Genomic DNA, 23,516 nt, shown 5'->3' with positions numbered 1-23,516 from the left:
AAAGAAATTTCTGCTCATCGTGCATTGGGAGGAGAGAGAGATGCAAATGATATTGTAATGCGGCAGTAAGTTTGCGCAACTGCTAGTTTCTGGGGAATGAGAGATGTCTGAGGTGTGAGCTGATATTACTCTTCAAGTTACTCTTGCCCTGTTTCTACTTCATGCCATTTGATTTACCTCTAGTTCATAATAACACTTTATGACCATTAGTCAATATTATCGACAACAACCAATAAATCATTGAACTTCAAATAAAGATTTCCATTTATGCCAACTGATATCAAAAGCATTTTGCTTACAATTAGTTTGATACTTAAACTTTTCTTTTAGATAAAAATTCTTTAAATAAATTTTACCATAGCTAAAGGAAGGTTTCTCATTTTTAACCTTACTTTTGTAAACACAAAATTTCAGAACCAGGAGGATGTTATTTACCTCTAGTTGATCTTGTTTTCACCCATAACAAGCATGTCAATGAATTAACATTCTCATGAGTTTATTGAATCAAATTTGCATTTGTTTGCATCGTGTAGAAGGAGACGATGCCGGGGCTGTTTCGAGAGGTGACCGATGATTTATTTATATATCAATGTTTTGATGTTCTTTGTGTTAATGCTTTATGGTCAATGTGTAACCTATCCACAAACTTGCAGAACCTAGCTTCCTCTTCCCAGTCTAACCTCCTCTGCTGTGTGTGACAGTTTCATGTTATCTGTCCGATGAGATACTCAAATATATTGACTTTTGTTTCAAAGCATCGAGCAAAATTTGCTAAGAAATGTTCCATTTGATGAGGTGGTCTTTAGTTTTAGCAATTGCGATTTGATTTCAGCAATACTGAGATAGTTTGTTAAAATTTCAAAACCAAAAACCCAAAAAAGCTGCTATGCAATGGAGTCAGGGCTGTACTATATGAAGACAAAAGAAAAGATTTCCATCCCCACCCCTCACCTCTCCACCCCACCCCCCTCCTTGTCCTATCACTTCAAGTTTTTGATTGTTTAAAAAATGTTTGGAATCCAGTGATGCACTTTTTTTTTTCTTGTCTGAATGTACTTTTGTCATGTTGGTTTGGTGCTGGGATTCATACAGCCAAAAGTAGAAGCTGGAGTTACAAGGATGGACATGTCATTTATTGTAATCATTAACAAATAAAGTCTTCATTAATCCATGGTTTTCTGACATTTTGAACTGACGTAAACCTCAAGTCTTCCTCGTCAAGGTTTCTGGAAAGGTATAACCACATAGCTTATGTCATCAGAACATTACCTACCGGGCTATGATTCTGTCTTTTTCTCTAAATTTTAATTTTAACTATTAGTCAAGTTCTCGCCTATCATTTGCAAAAGTCATTTCCCAGTTATTCAGTTATTGGTACATTTAACTATAGACAGGAAATGATGACAATTTGAGGATTGACACCGTTAAAATTACATCTTATCATTTTGAAAAAGGAACAAAATATTCAATGCTTTAAAATAGCTTGTGTTCTTGTATTGGTTAAGCAATGGTGGCTGTTTACTTATTTTAGTTTTTGTGTGTTTTCATCGTGTTTATTATTTATGTTTATTTAATATTTTTTAGTAGAATTTAAGAGTCTAGATTGGTTACACATTGGTATGTTGCATGTTTTGTTTTTACTAGGAATCATATAGTAACTTTCATCACCTAGAAGTTGATAATATTTATGTTTCACTTATTTGTGATCTTTGTGTTTATGTTCCATCTTTGTCAAGATGTCACAATGTGCTCTTGATAAATGTCATATTTTATCTTGTTACTACAGTTTTGATGTAATTGGATATAACTTGCTCATTTTGAATAAAACTTTTTTTTTTTGGAATTAACATTATATCGCTATGGGTCCATTTAGGTTGAAACCACTTGCATTAATAATATATCTATGTTCCATCTAGGTTGATACCACTTGCATTAACAATATATTTATTATATATATCCATTTGTGAGGTATCTAACTTTAAAGTTCTTAATAAACGTCTTGATTGTAATCGTGATGTCAGTTATAGGGTGCTTGAAGAACACATAACGTACCATCGTGGTTTTATATATCCGCAACAAAACCCTATCAGTAATTAATTAACTTTTTATCTCTGACGTCTTTCTCGTAAAGAAACTCTGAACAGCGACGATTCTACACCGGAGAAGAGGCTGGAAGACGTGATTCATTTGGCGGAGCTCTGCATCGATGTGCTCCAACAGAATGAGGAACACCACGCAGAGGTAGGGAACTAGGTCTTTGCTTGGATTATCATGTTTATCTCTGAGATATGCTATATTCAAAGTAGAGGGCCTGGTATTTCTATACTAGCAGTAACTTCTTTAAATGTTCAAAAGGCAGCAGACACTGAAGTAAAACAGAGGGGAAAAAAGTTAAACTGAAAATTTGGTGTAGTGAAAACTTTGAGAAGGGTGTCTTCACTGTTTGGAATTGAAAGTTGATTTCAGCAAAGTATAGACAAATCCAAAATTCTACTTCATGATGACTCCTATCATTTTCTATTAATTTAAGAAATTTATCGGTATCGTAACCCATATGGTCAAACCATGTATAAATTTACAAATTTTAATCTTATCGATGAGGAATGTAACGGACACTCACATTAGTACCTGACTAGAAAAGATCATCCATCAAAATATGAATGTTTTGAATTCATTAGTTCTTTTTTTTAATTTTCTTCTGCAAATTTAACTCAACACACAGCTGTAATTACAAACTTTGTGTGAATTATTCATGGTAGAAAAATATGGCAATTGTTAAAAAAAATAATTAAAATTTAAAAACTTTTTTTCCCTCCAAACTCAACACACAGCTGTAATTAAAAACTTGTTATGAATATTCAGGGAGTAAAATCTGGCGAGTTACAAAAAACTGAAATATTTAAAAAATAAAAAATAAAAATAAAATCTCTAAACTCAAAATACAGCTGAACGAATATTCAGCGAGTAAATTCTGGCAAGTTTGAAAAATGTGTGAAACATAAATGACATTAGGATTGTGTATTCTTCTTTGCCACAGATTTATAAGTTTTACTCATGAAGATAATTTCTTTAAGATAGATAAGACAATATTATACCCTGAACTTGAATATATTTGTGTTAATTGAAGAGACTTAAGTTAAGATCATGACATCGTTTGTTCTAGTGATGCAATGATAGTGGTACATTTAGATAGTTGCATGTGACAAGTTGTTGTGCTTTTTTTTATTCTAGATTTCCCCAGCATACATAAAGATGTTGTTGAACCCAGCAATTTCATGCTTGCAGCTGTCCTGCTCAAGACCCAGCACTTGTCACCCACCCCCACCCCACCCCTCCCCTTCCATAATGCCGAACCAATTTCACCAACCGAGCATGAAGTCTGTATCTAGAGAAATTAAGAAATTGATATGCATGCTTCATAGTGCAGTGTGGAAAAAAATTGAAAAAACTAGAAATTGTTTCATGTCCAAAACCTCTGTAGTGTTGTGTTGTAATACATGTCTTAGGATCGATTCTCATATTACATGTAGTCTTTATTTTTAAGTAGCTTTCTAGCTCTGAGTAGCTTCATAGTTTTGAATAACGTTACATTTCTTTGTCAAGTAATGTTATATTTCTTAAAACCCTAGGGAAGTACATAGACTCTCCTTGGTTGGCTAAGACGGTCATCTGGAAAATCATTGACTAAAAACAAATATGCACTGTATAATTAAAATGTTGATCAAATATTGTTATGATGGTTTACAAATTAACTTTGAGAGTGCTGTGATTGTACCTATAACTGAAGCAATTTGACCTAGTCTCAGCTACAAACACACATCTCATCAAAATGTATCTACCATTCCAAACCGAAACAGACACGGTGTGAAATTTATTTGTTGTAAGTAAGAAAGAATTCTGGTCCTTTGTTATTGCAGGAAACCCCCCTTCTTTGTAATGGATGCTAGCTGTTATGGTAAAACAGAAATTATTGTGATTCATTGAATAATTTAAGAATAATATAAAGAGTGATATGAAGGTAGCAATACACCAGTACATGAAAGCTCAAGAATAATGAAGCTGGTTCCTCGTTCTATATAAGCTACATGAACAACATGAAAATGTGGAAACTGGTAAATGTTGAATGCAACCTTACCTTTGACCCTGACGACCCCCTCATTATCCTATCTGCTCTTTCTCTCACCCAAAGCATAACAAACCCAAAGAATCGCAGGTACCTTGTTGATGTTCACGTCTATATCCGATGTGCTTTTTTTCTATTCTTGTTCTCCTTTTGCTGTGTCTCATTAATATTCATTACTCTGGTATCTTATCCATATTCAAAAAGTCTTACTTCTCTATGGTAACACTGAGTATTAATTTCTTTATTTTTTATATTAATTTTTTTATTTGGCAAAATGTAGCATGTGTGTGTTCTGCTAATATCTAATATGATTTTCAAATAACATAATATATAATCAGAAGGTTGAACATGCACTTATGCTATGCAGTGATATTGCTTAAAGGAGGGATAGTGCAGCAGGAGAGAGAAGACAGGAGAGCACAATTATTTCTATTTTTTTTAAACCTGGAAGTGTTTCGTAAATGGTTATATTCTCTGTGGCTGCTCGTGGTATACAATATAAAGTCCAGGGGTGAATCCAGGGAGTGGCCAGGCCTCTTCTTTCTGAATAATTTGATTGGTGTTAAAAATTAGGTGCAAATTGTAAGTTTACTCAAAACAAGATGACACTTTGGGGAAGGTACTTGTACATACTTCATGGGCATGTATCATCCTCTCCATTTGACTTCTGTTTTCCTAACGAACCACAATTTTGATAGCAATTTTGTGATCTACCAACTGATCCGTTACTCCTCAGAGAAATCCCGGATCCACCATTGAAATCTATAATGATGAAGGTCACACATATTCATTGTCGAAACCTTCCTCAATCTCCGCCTTTGTAATCTCTGGCCATGTCACTGCGTCTATGTACAATAACGCATAAATGTATATATCTTTAAAGCAGTATTGCGTTGTGGTTTTTTTGTTTTTTCTATCCGGGCTGCTCTCTCTCATCTATAAGTGTTGCCGCTGCTAATTCTCTCGTAATCTGCTCACAAAATTATGTAACACAGCTGTCACCATACTTTATACTTCATCAATATAGTAATGATTTACGATTATCGCCGAAAATCACAGCATCTTGCCAAGAGACGTTTATGCCTAATTGTATTCTATTTGAGGGAAATATATTATTCCAAAATTTGACAGCACTTGGTTTTAACTTTTGCAGACTGCATGAATACATATACATATATATATATATATATATTTTATATATAATTTTTTTTTTTTTTTACATTTATTTCTTTTCTGCTACTTCTTTAAAGTCAGAAAGCTGGAATCTTCTTTGGCTTTACAGACTGAAAAACAGAAATTCATTTTGTAACTTTTCTGAGGTGACAAAGATTTTCTTAGTACTTTGTTATTCTGGGAAAATTATTGAAAGAAATAATTAATTTATTGTTGATTCATCATGATATTGATGAACTGCAACAACCTATGGATGTTGGGTAGGGGATAACATATTACTCATCTTTGGGTTGATTGATTGATTAGTTAATTCATGTAACTGCATCCAAAACAATGACACTAGCCACAGTACAACATAACAATTTAGGCCAGCAAGTCTAAGCAACAAGAGTCACCTTTTGCTCCTTTTCAAAGAAATTCTACCAATTTTAACATCTCTTCAAATGAATGAGATTTAAATAATCATCATTTCAAATAATTATCACAGAATTAATGTATAAATTTCCAATTGCAACTACACAACACTAAACTATAATTCACTGAATTGTTTAAATCATTACTGAATATGGAACAGCTGGTTGTATGTATAATGTTACACAATGCCCAGTTTGTGACCGAATAAGATATATTGTCAGTCGCCTAGCATTAATATCACACCAAATGTATTTCACATAACCTCATCCAAAATATTAATATTATATTAAATATTAAAATTCGGCCATTGTCATCAAGTGATTAAAAAAATCACACAAGTTGTTTTTTATCATTTTGGATTAAAACAATGGAAGAAAGGGAGGGAAATTTGATCATGAAAAACAAGCATCTTGTTGTATATAGATGTGAGAGGTCCTTTTTCTGTAATAAACTGAATGTAGTAGTTCTAGCAGTAGAGATTACATCATCTCTCCAGAAGGACTTCCTCTTGTGATGTTACCAAGGTCAAAGGTCACCTTCAGTGTTACCTTAACTTTATTCTCTGTGAAGATTTTTAACTGTGAAATTTTATTGCAGGTGGTTTTGTTGAGAATACTTTTTTCCTTCATAAAAGCCAACTCTTTTGTTTTTGTGCTATTGTCTTTGGAGTGACATGTACGTTGTGCTGATATTCTACTCACATATTTTTATTTTTAATGATAGTTTGATAATACTATTAACCAGTTTTGTTTAAACCAGTTTTTTTATATGTTTTATCAAACGTATCGATTGATAGGTTATTGATTGCTTGCATATATAGAAATTTCTGTTTGAATAAAAGTTATCAATAATCTAACATATTTCCAGAGCAAAATTTTGTCATGTTCGTACCATCCACACTACGGTTGGGAGTAATTTCCTCCTTTTGTTACTGGTAATTTTACTCAGTTTACTATTAAATAATAGCCTGGTTTTAATAATAATACCAAATCGATACTTGATTCCCTTCTCAGGCCTTTGCGTGGTTCAGCGACCTTCTCGTAGAGCACGCTGAAATCTTCTGGTCCTTGTTTGCTGTGGACATGGATGCTGCCTTGCAAGTCCAGCCTCCGGACACCTGGGACAGTTTCCCTTTGTTTCTTTTACTTAACGATTACCTGCGATCAGAACGTAAGTCGTCATCAAATAGTGTCTCAAGTCAAACCGGTGAGGACAGTTTGTGGTTCATGCCATATGTCCAGCCAGTGGGTGTGTAGTCCATATAAGAATGGACTTCAGAATTCTTTATCCAGGCTGCAGACTTGACAAACTACAAATATGTTATAGAAGACTATATACTACATATTATACCAATTATCTACAGCTATGTGTAGCTATCCAGGCTTCCCCTCATTTCCTCTACACATTTCTCTAGCTATATACAGCTATGCAAGGTTGCCCACATATCCATTATTTGCAGCTATGTATAGCTATGCTGGTTCTTCCAACCCCCACCCTCCCCACCCTTGCCAACATAAAACATTTTTTAGATATGTACAGCTATACAAGCTACACAAGGTTGTTCACATGTCACATCCATTTAGTTGAAGCTATGTACAGCTATGCAAGCTTTCCCTTGCATTGTACACATTTTCATAGCTAAGTACAGCTATGCAAGCTTTCCCTTGTATTGTACAGATTTTCATAGCTATGTACAGCTATGCAAGCTTTCCCTTGTATTGTACAGATTTTCATAGCTATGTACAGCTATGCAAGTTTCCTCTGAAGTTGTACACATTATCTGTTGTTTTTCTCTACTAACCTCACATTAATATTCTTTGCAGATCCCAACTTGTCATCATCCAAATCCAATGGTACTTATAAAATTACTTCAGAATAAAACTGTTTGCAAGCTGACAACATCAATATTCTCGACAACTGTGAATTTGGGTGTTTTCCCCCGTGTCAAAGCCTCCCAGTTCTTCCCACCTTTATATCTGCATGTCGACTTGTCCAAAGCTAGCTTTCTCTTGAGGCACAGTGAGTTTACATGTGAAACCAAAATCTGTCACAAAACCAATGCCAGCAGTGTGCTCTGTTATATGTCTGCTATTTTTGTTTACTGATATGTATTGTTTAAAATTTGCAAAACAGTGCCCACCCTGCATATGACTTCATTTACTACTGTTAAGTGAACATCACAGACATGTAATTAAAAAAAATATTTCAGCTTTCATGAAACGATTGGTAATCCAGTTTCCTGCAAATTTTGCTGGTTCATAATTTGTGAATTCAGATTTTCATTCTCGTTTAAACTCACCATTGTCTCTGTAAAATTCAGATGCGCTTGTCATAGAGAGGTGGGGGGTGGGAGGTTTCAAAGTGATGTGAAATGAAAACTTTTCTTTGAATCAAGCAGCTTTAAAAAGTTGGATAAATTAAAACTTTAGCTTGGAGAGGATTGTTTCTGGTCTTAGTTGTTTCTATGTACCTTTGCTTGTCATTTTTCATTCCCTCCTTTCCCACCCCTCCCCTCCCTCTTCCCAAGAAGAACAATGCAAACTTCTGCCTATTAACCAGAACAGATGATACTCCCGTTTATGATTTTTTCTTCCAGACTTTCAATCTGCAAGAAATAAAACTGCCGTTTTGAGTAGACTCCATACTAGCCTCCCCTGTCCCCTCCCCGTCCCATATTAGCTTGTTTTAGTAGGATATGAGTTGGCATTTCTTGGCAAATCTAAGATAAATTAGAATGGTCTTTAATCATAGATTTCATTGGTTACATCATTAAGAGGACATGAAGGAAACTGGAAAAAGAAAACATGAAAAAATAGCAATCATAGTGAAATGTAGACCTTTTTGAATCAGAGGCAAATTGGCATGGTATTGGAAGCTTGAACAGACAATGCTCTACATACTGGAAGGGTTGTCTTGTGTTCCACAAGGCCATGCCGAATCAAAATTGTATCCGACTCAAAGCTTTTATGTTCTCTTTCTGTCTTAAAAAAGAGCAAAGAATAAAGAAGTTGATCAGTTGTGAAGCAAAACAGATAAAAACAATATATATAGATGTCTTTAACGTTTGTGGCGTTATCCTGTTGCATCTTTTCAAGTTGATTCAAATCAAGCCGATTTGATATCAAGCCAAGCGAAGCGAGACTGGCTCTTAAATCTGAGAGGTTTAGATTTACTGGTTTATCAACCAGAAACCTCTCTGTACTTAGCACACTTTAACTCAGGGTCATAACGCTTGTTAATAGAAAAAAGCAGATATGGAGAGCAACTTGAACTGTGTTCTCATTAACCGCTGTGACCGTCTGTCCATACAAATGTTTGAGAATGCAAAGTTACACGGTCATGTACAAACATTGCCCAGGTCAAAACTTTATGGTTTAACTCGATTTAAAGCTTATCCATATTGACCAAAGACTTTAGCACATCATAGCTAAAGGTTTCAGAATTATTCTCGAATTATTTGTGCCACTCCAAAAGTGCTTTCGTCAGTCATTTGAGAAGTTTAACAAATGGAATAATGATATGTATCTAATGCGGAAGTTAAAATATTTTGTTGCAATACTGAAGACCCATTGACCTCAAATCCTGCTAAATTCAATTGCAGTGCAATAAATAATCCAATACAATTCCTTGTCAGCACAAGCTTGAAATGTTTTCCTCTGTGATGGTCACCGTGCCTTGCGAGAGGAAAATGAAACACCCGGTTTTCCAGAGTAGTCCCATTTATAGCTTGGGATGGATATGTACATAATATACTCTCCTCAGATTTAAGGTCGCCAGTCTCGCTAAAGAGTTCATCTATCTTTTCTTTTTTTATATGGTTGCACAATATATACTCTCAGCACAGTGAACTGTCTTGTAAGAGGTTCAGTTAATATTTGCCGTTTATTTGTTGACCGTGTATGCCTCTCTTTACTCATGACGGAGTAAGCTTTTACAACATATTCGTGTGTACTCCAGCCAGGTTTAATGATACTTGGTAATACGCAATATGCAGGGAACAGTGCAGCAGTTCGTACATTTAATTTTTGTTTTTTAATCTTCTGCTGCAAGTTACAGAAAAGTGATGCCAGTTTTTTTTTTCTCTAGTTAGTTCACATAACCATTTCTTTGTGTTAGATTTAGCAAATGTAACTTTTTATTTGTAAATCTCATTTTAATTGGAACCAATAGCAGTTACCCTAAAATAGACCAAGAAATTTCTTGAATGGTTACAGTATTACAGCACTTTAGCTTGTGACCTTAGATTTTACAATTTACTTCATTTCTGGAGAAAAACATCTACCGATTATGGTATTGGCCCTTTACAACCTATATACTTATTCCATTTTTTTTGGGTGGGGGAGTCTTAATTTAACAACTATTTGAGTAGCAATCAGTTTCTCAATGTATAAGAGAACGAGTTTGGATATATACTGCTACTGAACTGTTCAAATTTCTCTCGATTTGACTCAAAAAAAAAGTGGCATTTGCATTTTGTTATATATCTGGTTATATTGCTGGTTACCTTCCTCTGATCCTTGTTAACCTTTGACCCTGAAGTATTCCTCAAAAAAAGACAAAAAATTTTGATTATTGGTATATAATATTGATATTGAAACCTTTCAAGGGACTTTAATACAGACCCTTAATAAACGGTAAAACTGACTATACTTGTTCTTACTCTGCTTACCAACTTTAATAGTACCTCCTTGGACAAACAATGTCCACTTCAGGGTTTTCCTCCCTCTCCCTTCTCTTTACCTTTATTTACCCCCAATTTAACCCTACATGTAGAATCATGAACACCCCAATGTACTCAATCATTTAGTCCGAAGTCTCTTTTTCTGCTTTTGTGTGAAAGTTGACCTTTTTTTGGGTCGCTTCCATTTTGAAAAGGCAGTTTTTTACCTGCATAAAATATATATGTCACTTATCAAAATTCATTTTGCTTTATAATCAGTTTGAAATCAATGGTATGTGTTTATATATAAATTATATATCATAATTTAAAACGATCACAAACTGAAATTTAACAAAACCTTTTAACAATTTATAATAATAATAATAATAAATTACATATTTATCAAACTGAAAGCTTAAACGTGGTAGTATAAATTTACATAAGTTTTGCAGATTCAGGTGAGTATAAACTGTATCTCTCTTGCCTTAGGAAAGTAGAGAAAAGCAACATATGTATTGTTGGCAAAGGAGATAATTACAAATATTTTTGAAAATCAAGAAAATGTTTTTGACAAGCTCAGGACTGTTGTAAGCAAGACCAATGCAAGTAGCAACTCTCAATAGCATATAGACAAAATGCACAGAGTATTTAAATTGTATCATCACTTATAACAATTATTTGGTTTTGCGTTTGAAGAAAATTAAATTATCTCTACTATTAAGTAATATCATTCAATAAGTCATGCCTTTATGTTTATATCATTCAATAAGTCCTGCCTTCATGTTTATTCACAAGTAGACACAAACGATGTTTTGAAATTATTTTTCAAGCCTGCAGATGCTATGTGCGACTTTGTTTAGTGGTGTGTGTCACTCTCAAATCACAGCTGCTTTGTGTGAGGGTTGTGTGATCAGGGAGCTGCTACTCTAAAAGTAGCAGCTCCCTGGTGTGATTGTACACTTGCTTTAGTGGTGTGTGTTACTCTCAAATCACAGCTGCTTTGTGTAGGGCTTGTTTGATAGTACACTTGCTTTAGTGGTGTGTCTCTCTCAAATCATAGCTGTTTTATGAGAGGGTTGTGTGATTATACACTTGCTTTTTGTTCTTCTTCTGGTGATGGATGTGTGTCTTTTTTTTTTTATCATTTTTTAGCGGTGATGGAAGAAAAAGCTGTCAAATAGAATAGTGCTCCTTCACATAACGCTTCATATGTTTATTAAAAAAAAAAATGCCTTTATAATCATGAAATCAGTCAAGCCATTCAACGATGTATCAACTTCAAAGATAATAACAATGACACTATGCTCTATGTAGTTGTAATGTTTACCATTGTGATATCTCATAACTCTTCACATGTTATAACATTAAAATGCCTTGTCACTCTAACTGCTGTTCTTGGAATGTGGAATTGGATTAAAAATGAAGTCAATCAGGTGCCAAAAACAAAAGCAAAAACATATAGCAGTAAAATCCTAGCCTTATCTTGCTACGATATGTGGTATGGTTTGTACACATGCGAAACCTGTTTGGATTGTTTATGAAGTAACTGCCACATGCACATGTGCAGTTGACTTTTGTGATTATGAAATAGTTTAATAACCAAAGGCAATCTTGGGTGTTGCAAGGGTGCTGTCTTAATTGTTGTGATAATAAAAAAGTTAAAAAAGAATTGGTATATAACATTTCAGTGTGTTAGCCATAACTGGGATTGGAACAATTAAAAGTGTTACAAATAAGAACTTTAACATAAAATAAAACAAATGTTAGCAATGTTTGACATGCTCAACTTAAGATAACAAATGTTAATACTTGTAGAATTTTGTGTATTCGATATATCTAGTACCTTAGGGAAAAACTCCTCACACAATTCTCTTGGGCTTTGTGACATAAGATGACTATACATACTCAAGTTACGTAATTGACATTGCCATAGGGGGGTGGTGTTTGGGGTAATTCCCAACCCTTCCAGTACCTCCCTCTCCTTCCAATATAAAATGATGACTGAAGGTTATTTCTGGGATGTTATCTCATATTTTAGAAAGCACCTCTACTTTGTTATGTCCTCAATCAGTATCCTATCTCCATCATGGTTATCCCTCCCCTCCCCCCTCCCCTACCACCACCACTGATATTATTAAAGTTTGACAGTTTTATGATTCTGCATCCCTAATGGGCTTAGTTGTGTCATGTGCTGCATTATTTGGATATTGCAAAAGTGTACTAAACTTTATTTATTGTAGGAATATTTTAACTTCACACCTCCGATATCCCAAAGCTCTCTTATGTTAAAATGTCAAAAACAGGAGTCAGAGAATACAAAGTTTGCAATTTGAGAAATATGAGGAAAATACCATGTCCCCCTCCCCCCCCCTTTTTTTTTTTGGTCATAGATTTTAATAGTTTCTATCAATGTTAATTTCTTGCAGCTAATTTATGCGGAGGCCCATTTCATCTCAAGCTTCAAGATACGTTCGCACCTCAGGTTATTCGCTATGTGGACCTCATGGAATCATCGATAGCCCAGTCAATCCACAGGGGTTTCGAAAAGGAAAAATGGGAACCCAAGGGGTGAGATTCAAAAGAACATTTCAAATATTTCCATCTCTTACAAAGCTATTTTTAGCTGAAGATTGAATCAATATCTGAGTTATTTTGTACCAGCTTGTCACACTAAAAAATGGTCACCTCTTTTGCCGTGCTCTCTCTGAAACTGTTTTTTCTTATTTTCAGCTTTGACTGTGTGTCTGTAATAAATATGAATATGTAATAAATATGAATATGTAATAAATATGAATCTGTAATAAATATGTGAAAAATCAGAACCTCCAGAGGTTTACTTCGTGGTGATTGTTTTTTTAGTAACTTTAGCAAGCTTTTACAGGGATGCCAACTAGTACGATTTTGCCGTATTTTGTACGGAAAATTGTCAAAAATACGATTTTACGTTTTGTTCTCAAAAAATACGATTTTCCATTATCAAAAAATACGATTTTCCATTATCAAAAATAAGTACAAAAAATAAACGACTGGCGGCTGCTAAATGAGACTAAAGCCAATCTTAGGGTTATAATTAGTTCAAACGATTAACTGAATCGAAATCGGTACGATTATTGCATAATCGGAACAATTACGTGGAATACCAGTTATGTCATACCGATTATTCAAAAACATATGGAAGGGTGAAAATATCATTATTCAAAAACATATGGAAGTTGAAAATATCAACTGATGTATAAGGTTTGTTCTTTACTACGAAATATTAAAATAATGACACCCTCTATACGTCTTTCACGATGTAATTTCATCAAATTAGGCTGCCAGGGTCGCCAATTTTGCTTCCCTCGTGGTTAGTGACTTCATATTTCTCGGCAGAGTAAGCATGGTAACAATACCAATTTCGCGAATTAACGAATGTGCTGGACAGGGTTGGAAATAAGCGGATGGCGAGGGGCGATTCGCCCTCGCAAGTGCTAAAAAAGCCCTCCTAAAGCACAATTACGAGTGCGAAAAAAGAGAAGAGAAATATAAGAAAATCGCCCTCGTTATATCAGGTGTCTGTGTAAAATTAATTGTGACATGCGTTTGCTTTAGCTACCTAGCAACGAGGTAAATGAATCTGGAGAAACTATCACACAGTAAATACGTGAGTACGCGCGTACCATGTATGGAGGGTCATGTGATGTGTTCCAGGGTGGTACTAATATACTACTCTCTCTATTACGCATGATGATTTCACCCAACTAGTACGTAAATGTGTTTGCGTGCTTAGGGCAGCAGACGACACCCGTTACCTAGCAATAACCGTGTCTGTAGCCTAACGCGATAGCTATATTCCCGTCGAGCAGCATTAGGCTCTGTTCCATGGAGAATTCCGTAGTTGCACTGAACTAAACATTTCCCCACATTTCCCATTTCTACATTCACTTATAGCGTGTAGTAATAACGTTAGGCCATATGAGACAAAGCTTGCCCCTAGAGCTGTATTAATAAGTAAGATTATGTAGAAAGCCTGCCTTCATTCAAGAGAATAAGGTTGAACGTTAGCATATTAGCACTATTTCGTAGGCCTGAAGTACCAGTACCTTCTTATGCCGTTAGTTCCCATGTCCGAACCGACCAATCTTTCACGAAGTCACTAACACTGTTCTCGAACTGCTACAGAGAAATATCAGTATAGTACCACCCTGGAACACATCACATGACCCTCCATACATAGTACGCGCGCACCCAATTGACATGAATCCTCCAGATTCATTTACCTCGTTGCTACCTAGGTTTGCAGTTGCAGCCCGAATCGCGCAAACAGTTCTCACAAATCCCGCAACAAATTTGAAGCAGTGCGGGGAGGGTCGCGCACAATCACCGGGACAATAACCTAAAATCCCCACAAATCTCCAACCACTTTGCGTAGCTGTTTTACATACTTTCCTTGCTGCTATCGTCGCGCATGGTAGGGCCGAACACCACACGTAGTCAACGGGAAAATCTAGTCTAAGCATCTCTTTATTCGCTGAAATTGTGACGCAGTTAGCTAGAACTAAAATATCCATGAAATACTGCAACCTTCGACCACATGTTAGCCTAACAACCACACTAAGTCAATGGTAAATGTAGCCTAACCATCGGTTTGCCAAAAAAAAAAGCGTAGCTTAGTTTACAACTTTCAATTTGCTGGATATCGGCATTTGTTTGGAAGGTATGTGCTATGTCTTAAAGAGGGAATGTTGTATTTTATATTGGAGTAGTTTCTAGTTGTTATTAATTCTTTACATCAATCTGGTAACATTCTAGAGTAATTTTAAACAAGTTACGATGGTACAATTTGCTTTTCAGTTTGATTGGCCTCAGCTTACATTTTCTAATTGAACTTGCATGGAGTTAAATAGGTAACGAATAGGTATGTTTAACTTCTAGTTCGTAACATTTCTATTTGTTCATAAACGGTATAATACTGAAAAAAAGTACACAATAATGTCGGAATGTAGGCAATATGTAATTAAAGTTTACACTTTGGTAAAGATTGAAGATGGATGATTTGTCTGAGATGCTTTTTGAGATGGATATTTTGAGTAACTATTCATAGCCAACTTCATGCCATGAACAGGTGACATACACGTCGAGGTGGCTAGGCCATTCGCTTAGCACAGTGCTGACTAGGTAGGATGTCATATTTTCGTATTTTGGAAATTTAAAAAAAAAAAAAAAAAAAGTTTTCTTTCCGAGAAACTCCAGAGGTAATTTTGTACATAGGCCTACAAAAAGGATACCTAAGAGCCTAAGACCCAGGGGTTCCCTGTTACAAACGGGAACTAAATCGGGAACTCCTGCAGAAGTGCAAAAAGGCCACAATGGAATATGATAAGAGAAGTATTTAGTATATTACAACAATGTGTGTAAGTTTCATCAATTGTACACTTTATAACAGGGTTGTCCAACCTTTTGCAGAGGCAGGCCACATGGAATGATTTTGATGAAGGAGGGGGCCGCTTGAATTTATTTTCCTTCCTGATAAAACAGATGAATAAAGTTCAGCCCCCCCCCCCACTCCCGGTGAGACTGACCTGTATGCAGTTTTATGGACCCAGAAAGTTTGAATGATTGATTATATAGCTTCAAATTGTAATCAATAAATCTGCTTACTAAAATTTCGCACCGTAGAGCATCTCTGGCGGGCCGGACGCAACCCTGCAGCGGGCCAGACTGTGGCCCGCGGGCTGTAAGTTGGACAACCCTGCTTTATAAGATGTTATAATCATGATGTATCAATTCTGTATAACAGATTTTTTTAACTCATAAACTTAAAAACAAGTTAGTTTAAACCCTCGGTTTAGAGTTACAAGTCAAATTAGGCATCGTATTAAAAAATACAGTTTTGTATGGCAAAATACAGTTTTTTGGGTCTGTGAGTACAGTTTTCTGAGTTCAGAGGTTGGCATCCCTGCTTTTAAGTATTTTCCATCTTCATAACCGAAATAAACCAGCATATAAGAGTTAGAAGGCCTGCGGTTTCGACCCTAGCAGGGTCTTCTTCAGAGGTGCTTCTCTGTTTACCATTTAAGTAGATCCTGCTAGGACTGAAACGTCAGGCCCTCTTACTTTCATATAGTTAACCTACACTGGCATTTTACAGTAGATAAGCAGTTTGTTAACAGTTTTCTCTCTGTTGGGAATGACACAGGATTTTTTCTTCTATTTATTTTCCCTTTTTATATCAGTAATATATGAAAATTTGGGATATCTCTCCCAGGAATAGGGATGGTCTTGATAAGTGACAAGGTGGGCAAGTGACCATTGGTTTCAATCTATAACGAATAACCCATGAAAAAAAGGAACAAACCTACCTCAGAATGTGTCACAACTGAACTAAATCTGCTGTCACACTTCCACTCCCCACCCTCCACTCCCCACCCCCCATCCTCCATCCCCCAATAAATGTTCTCCATTTCTTCATATAAACTTATGATGCATATTTAGAAACTGACTAAGGTATTAAAAGAAACCTCAATGATATGAATAAGGATTTGGTGAGTGACTCAAAACAAGCTTCTTCCTCGTAAGATCATTTCAGTGTAGCTCTTACGAGGTAAAACCCATGCAGGTATCTCAAATATCCGTTTCTACTTGTTTCATTTCCCTCAGAAATGGCACGGATACCTCAGAGGATCTCTTCTGGAAGTTGGAAGCCCTTCAGTCTTTTGTACGGGACTTGCATTGGCCACAGGAGGAATTCGCAAAGCACCTAGACCACCGGCTGAAATTGATGGCAGCAGACATGATCGAGTCGTGCGTAAATAGGTACGAATCCACTTGTATGGTAACTTGGCACTAACCTTCGTAAAGTACTTCTTAGGGCCAATGAGATGGTCGGGGGTGGGGGAGGGGGCACAGCCTTGTCCTGGGCAAATATCAGATAAAAAAATTGGAGTTTTCTTATTTTCAAATAATCAATAGGTAAACTTAGGGAGCCCAATGACATAATTGTCCTGTGGCCCAACCTTCCGTCTGGACAACTTTGTGCTTCACTTGAGTTCTCTATTAAGAGCACAGATCTTTTTTCAAAACATAAAGTCATTTCGTATTCCTTTTTCCTAAAATAGAGAAATCCTGCTTTTGAAGGTCTTTATAGTAAATTCTCTTCGTAAGCATAATTCCATTTTGGTCTTTTTGCTCTGGAGTGATTCTACTAGTTAAGCCTACTAAAGTTTTATAGATCACTTCCCTTCTCATTGTACCATGATTTTTGTCAATTAATATTACTTTGTCACTATTTCAAGTTTTGTACACTGAGGAAAAATCAAATAAATAAATGAACTCAAATAGTATGAGCATTTGTTTCATTTTAAGGAATTTTGTATCTACTATTTCACATTTACTTTTTCCTTCAGAACAATGACTGCCTTTGAGGCATTTACCAAGAAGGGACGTAACAACAGTGACTACAGGGTTGCTACGGAGATAAGTGTCATGATGAATGTGGTCAACGATGCCAAGGACAAATCTTTGAAACTCTGTCCACCAGCGGTTGACCAAGATCAGGTATGAATATTCATTACCTAGTTACCATAGTTACCACTCTGCTGTTATGGAATGTCTTAATTGTCATAAGAACTGACTGTGTATAAACTAACCAAACGTATAAAAATAGTATAATAATGATACATTTATATAGCGCTCTACACTATTACAAATACAGAGAAAGCCTGATTACAAAAAAAATAGCTTTAATTTTGGACTTAAATCTTACAACAGAAGTTGAATATCTGATAGACGGAGGGAGCGAGTACCAGCAGACAGAACCAAACTTGCAGAGATGATGACCGCCGTAGAATATATATATCTAATTCTCATCATGTAAAATGACAAAAGATCTTTTCATCTAATATTGCTGTATTTGTTTTCCTTCTCCTAAACCTCTCAGCATCAGTACCACACAACCATAAACCATGTCATTAGTGAAAATCTCCAGCAGATGATCCAGTGTATGGTACAGAAGGTGACTCTGGTCCTGGCCAACGTTCTCTCAAAGCTATCCAGATATGACGAAGGATCTTTCTTTGCACCCATTTTATCTTTCACTGTAAGTTCATCGTCAGTCATTGTAGTTATTAACCACCTCATTATTCAACCTCTCTGTTTATTGGAATTTTAAACAGATGTTCTCAATGTCAACTGCATGTTAGTCCCCCCATTTACCCATTTGACCCCCCCCCCCCCACCCCACCTTCTTACCTTCTTACCTTTGTAAAGAAGGGTCTGCCTTTGCTTTCAATAATCTAAACTCTTTGCTCCCTCACTTACCATTTGCAGGTAACCCTAGGCCCTCTTTATCCTTCTACCCTTCTTACAGCCAACAACTTTGCCTTTTTCTTTTCTCAACTCCTCACCCTTCAGATGTTATACCAGGTTTCTTTCCTTCTCTCTCCTTCTGATAAGAGACTGGACCCACCTCCCTCCCCTTCCTCTACTTGTGGCCCATCTGGCCCTGTGTCCACTTTAGACCCTCTGTCCTTCCTTAAACAGGCTAGGGATTTTCCATTCTCCCTCTTTTTTTTCAACAGTTGACTGGCACCTCCACTCTCCTACTACTTGTCCTACTGCCCACCTGACCCTTCTCTCACCATCCCTTCCCTCCATACGCTTCCAACAATGATATGTTCTTGCCTAGTACCTTTCCCCTGATAGGCTATGCCATATGTTGTCCTATCCCCCTCTACAGCACACCATATCCTTCTCTTCCCTCCTACCCATCCCATTGTTAGCATCACGCCATTGCCTCTCCCTGCTGTATGTTTCCTTCCCACAACAGAATGGCGATAAACTGATCAAAGGGCTCATCTACTTATCTGACAAGTAGAAATGAAACCTCGAAACTTGAGAAATATTCTTAAGAGGAAAATTTAATTCTTCATTTATGTAATATGACATACATTGACCAATATGGTATAAAATACATGCATATACCTTCTTGTAAAGGCCAAAATGATATTACAAACAAAGTTTAGAATTTGTTTTCCATTCAATTTCCCTTCTTGTTTTCTGAATTTTCTTTCCCTTTTTCTTTATCTTTTTCCTTTTTGGAACAAGTGTTCACAACTCTCTGCTTGATTTCAGAAACCTGGTATGGAAACGGCAGACGATTACTGCGATTTCATTCGGGACAACTTGGACTGTATCAGGGAAAGACTTCACGATGAGGAATTTGTCCTGAACTTATTTGAGGTGAGAATGAGAGAATGAAAATGGAAGCAGAATTTTAAAAAAAAAATGTTGAAATGATATATCATGTAATGGTGAATCCCAAGGGTGCTAACAGGGGATGGTGCCAATCCCACCTCTGCCCCCTCCATGTCAGTATAGCACCCCTCCAACTGAACAAAAGATATAGTAAACTATTACCTTCGACTGTCCTGTTTGGATTCATTGTCGCAGGCTTCTAGCAGCAATCTTTAGCAAGTTGGCGAGGTAACGTTTACTTAACCATCCCTGATAATGAAAGAAACTTTCTCTGTGCTTTGTAGATACATCCCTCTCTTGCCCTAAAGAAATAGATCATTCAGATATTTTAAGAAATAGCTTTTCAACGTCCAGCTCTTCTTTCTTTGGCAGTGTTAGTTATCTTCAGTATGGTAGGGAGGAGGGGATGGCTCTGGGAGGGATGGTTGCCAGTCCCATAATCAGGCCTGGGCACATGGAGGTCATGCCCCCTGTGTAGTCTACTATACCCCCACCCCCACAAGTCTGTGTGTACAAGAGTGTCGTTTAATTGGCTGTTTAATACATTCACATACTCAACTGAAATGATATACGTAGGTGACAATGACAGGTAATCTTCCTTGTTAACTGTCATTGTTACCAGGTTGACTAAATCTCCTCCAAATCATGTAATATTGGTGAAATTATTTGGAAGTCACCTTCATCCTGGACAACCACTTTCTCCAAAAGAGTCGTAAATATGTTATAGAGATTGAATACTACAAAGATCGCAAGGTATTTAATGTCTGTCCTCGCTGTTTTGATGTTTAGTTTTTAAAGTGACCTTTGACATAATAATCAAAATGTTCGATATGAATTAATGTGTCTTCTTTGTTGTCCTTTTCAGGAGTGGTATACTTCCAATATGAACCTACTCTGTGATTGGTTGTCAGACAGATTGGAACTCCAACTTCATGTTTACCAGTTAAACTCTTTACTAAGGATCAAATCTGTAAGTCTTCATATTCTCATATTTAGAATGGCCTGATCCATTCATGTTTTCCCTATGTCATGTTTTACTTATGTCAAAACCTATAAGTCTTGTCTTAAACCTGCATGTCGAGTTTGGTTGATAGAATTTTGCAAATTTAGAGCTCAGACATATTTTATATATGGTTTCAATCATTTGGGTGTTTGTATTAGCAAGTTTTTAACTGTGAAATCCAATTCATAAACATTTGTGTCCAACAAACCTACCATATCAGTAAAACCTTTTTTTTTCCACATTTGCAAACCTTGAAAGTTTCGGCTTAATTGTTTGTTCCAAGAGCAACCAGACAGATTGCCTGAATCGCTCCATTAAAAATGGATAACCCTTCGTACCAATAATGGAATGGGTTCTACTATACTGATTAAATGATGCGCGCTGGTATACATTGCGGCAATTATGTGATGAATGAAAGAAATGCAGACTGCTTCATCCCAAACTCATCTCATTTTCATTTTTGCTTGAGATATCGATTAGTTTGAGCTCTGTCTATTTGTCATAAATTTTTGTGTTTTCCAGAAAATGTACAAAGACTTTGAGCTTCATGGTGTGAACCATTCCGGCTTAAACAGCAAGACATTTGAGAACGTCTCTCAGAGACTTCAAGTCGAGAAAGCTACAGCCTCTGTCATGCACGGCGATGAAGTCATGAGTCAGAGTAGCCTCTCGGACGAAGACGACGAGTAAAAAGAGGGAGAAAGGATGCATGGACTGGAGTAAAAGATAGCAGGATACATCTGAGACGATGAAAGGAGCAGGCGATGAAGATAACATGTTCAGGATTCAGTTTTGGGGGATTGTCTATTTTCTCTCGCACACAGGCTGAAAACACCTGCCTCCCTCTGGATCTGATTAAATTCTGCGGTTATTTTGAGATGTGCCGTTATTTTGTGATGAGATGTGCCATATAAGAGATGAGATCACTGCAGCAGTATCTTACGGTAGATTTACTGAAATTGAAAACATTACATCGTAATTCGGTCTTAAGAGAAACTCGTCCTCAATCAACCCTCCCCTATTTCCGCAGTTTTATCGACCCTTGGCGTCACTGATCAATTAAACTATGACAAACAACAGCAGAAGAGGATAGAGGGGGTTGGAGGGATCTGAATGGGTACAATAACCAGATGGGGTGGGGGGGGGGAGGGGGACATGATTTCCCCCTTGGATATATCAGGGCAATTCTTTAGGCTGTGCCAACTGTGTAATTATCACAACAATTGAAATTGATTAGAGTAAGATATTAACTTTAATAGATAAAGCATTCTTCTGCAAGAGTACTAACTATGCAACACTGTGCAGTTGACAACATCACTAGCATCAATGTTTATTAATATAGTAGACATCATATGACATGAAAATTAAATAAAGTGATACTTAATATGGGGGGCAAAAATAACTTAATATTATTATGGAAAGAATGTTTGAATTCTTGTTCACAGGTTCAGAAAACCACTTCCAACGTGGCTGGGGAGTTAAAGAATTAAGGTTTTTTCTTCTTTTCTTTCAACTTGAATTGCCATTCATGTCTTACAGTTTGTTAGTCCATCTGTGGGTGCTTAAATTCAGCTAAACCTCACAGAGTAAGATACTCATTGCAAATTATCATGGAAACAATATTTGACATTTTTCTGCTTTGCAATAACTGGGTTGATGTTAGGAATCTGAAAATGATAAAATATGAAACAGTTAAGAGTGATGATCTTGGGGGTTTATATGTGGTTAAGGTTATTTCAGCTGGTTATGTCTGATGCTAATTTTTTCAATGCTGAATGTAATTAATCTCCAATCAATTTGCCAATTAATGTTTTGTTTCCAAAGAGAGAAAAACAATGTTAAGAAACTGCTTGCTATACTGCAAAAAGTCTGTAAGATAGATGCTTGTTTGCTTTGTGATGAAAGAACAGGCTGGCCGCTTAAATCAAGAACTGAGTGACCATTACATTAGTTAGGGATAGGCTAGGTCACTGCACATAAAGATGCTAGATTTCAGTATCAAATATGAACCATTCCAAAAGTAACAACAGAAATTAACAACAGAATACAAATTTACTTATTTTGAAATTCAAATATATAAGACCTGAAGGCTCAGATGGTAAAAGGAGAAAATAAGGCAAGAAATAAAAGAAAAAAAACAATTGAACAACATTCTTAATACAAGGCAGCAGTACATTCCAATTTTGGAGAAAAGAAAAAAAAATATGCATATCATTAACTTTTTAATATATAAAGCTCATAGTAATTGTATGATATGTTACGGTAATTTGTATTTTTAAAAAACCATAAGTTAGAAAATTAAATATTTCTCATCTCCTTTCGTGATGTAAGGTCATAGCCAATTGTCTATAGGTATGCAACTTATGTACAGTTTGTTTGTCTCTGTCTTGTATAATATTATAAACTATGTATTGTACTAAAGTACTATTTAAAAAAACAAAAAATTACTACAAAACTATATTTTTGTTCCTTTTTTTGCCAATGGGACTGTTTGCAATCAAATCTCAACCTTCAACAGTTCGTAACTGTCTATCGTTTCAACATTTCGTCACAATTGTTCATACATCGTCAGCTAAGTAGAACGGGAAAAAAATATATATTGTCACTCGAAGCTACATTCGCATTATATAGCGTGATATGATTTCCGTACAAATATGTTCCTTTTTTTGTTAAGGTTACAAAGAGGTATTGTCAATTTTATGTAAGTCTAATATTTCTCTTAGCTTCCATAATTATTATAATTATTATTGTTATGATTATTATTATTGTTATTACAATATTCATTATTATATCAAATTCCATTGTTATTATTACAATTTGTTACTATACCTAACTTTGTACAATATCTCATTTATATATATATATATTAACAGCCTATATTTTATTTTAGTTTCATCATACTTCAATTC

The 23,516-nt window shown here is 35.9% G+C and overlaps 2 protein-coding genes across 10 annotated transcripts in view; both read left to right on the top strand.

Annotated features, from left to right (window-relative positions):
• LOC139961241 (calcium-dependent secretion activator 1-like) overlaps positions 1–21,573 on the top strand; it is a 100,051-nt gene extending 78,478 nt beyond the window's left edge. For 4 of the 9 annotated variants that reach the window (XM_071960317.1, XM_071960316.1, XM_071960318.1 and 1 more), the window contains exons 18-29: positions 534–563; positions 2,132–2,241; positions 4,190–4,213; positions 6,724–6,880; positions 7,534–7,563; positions 12,797–12,938; positions 17,010–17,165; positions 17,756–17,906; positions 18,289–18,447; positions 19,482–19,589; positions 20,470–20,574; positions 21,130–21,573. In XM_071960317.1, the coding sequence (XP_071816418.1) occupies positions 534–563; positions 2,132–2,241; positions 4,190–4,213; positions 6,724–6,880; positions 7,534–7,563; positions 12,797–12,938; positions 17,010–17,165; positions 17,756–17,906; positions 18,289–18,447; positions 19,482–19,589; positions 20,470–20,574; positions 21,130–21,297 (1,340 nt within the window). In that variant the 3' untranslated portion in view covers positions 21,298–21,573. The remainder of the gene's footprint in view (positions 1–533; positions 564–2,131; positions 2,242–4,189; positions 4,214–6,723; positions 6,881–7,533; positions 7,564–12,796; positions 12,939–17,009; positions 17,166–17,755; positions 17,907–18,288; positions 18,448–19,481; positions 19,590–20,469; positions 20,575–21,129) is intronic. The other 5 variants (XM_071960321.1, XM_071960320.1, XM_071960323.1 and 2 more) reach the window with 5 other exon arrangements.
• The window catches only part of LOC139961242 (ubiquitin carboxyl-terminal hydrolase BAP1-like), a 228,619-nt gene that overhangs the window by 146,864 nt on the left and 58,239 nt on the right, over positions 1–23,516 (top strand). The gene's annotated exons all lie outside the window — the stretch shown is intronic.

The sequence above is a fragment of the Apostichopus japonicus genome, chromosome 20, assembly GCF_037975245.1.
Source record: "Apostichopus japonicus isolate 1M-3 chromosome 20, ASM3797524v1, whole genome shotgun sequence".
NCBI classification, from domain to species: Eukaryota; Metazoa; Echinodermata; class Holothuroidea; order Aspidochirotida; family Stichopodidae; genus Apostichopus; species Apostichopus japonicus.
The sequence above is the reverse complement of the archived record's forward strand: the minus strand, read 5'-3'. Positions and strand labels throughout refer to the sequence as shown.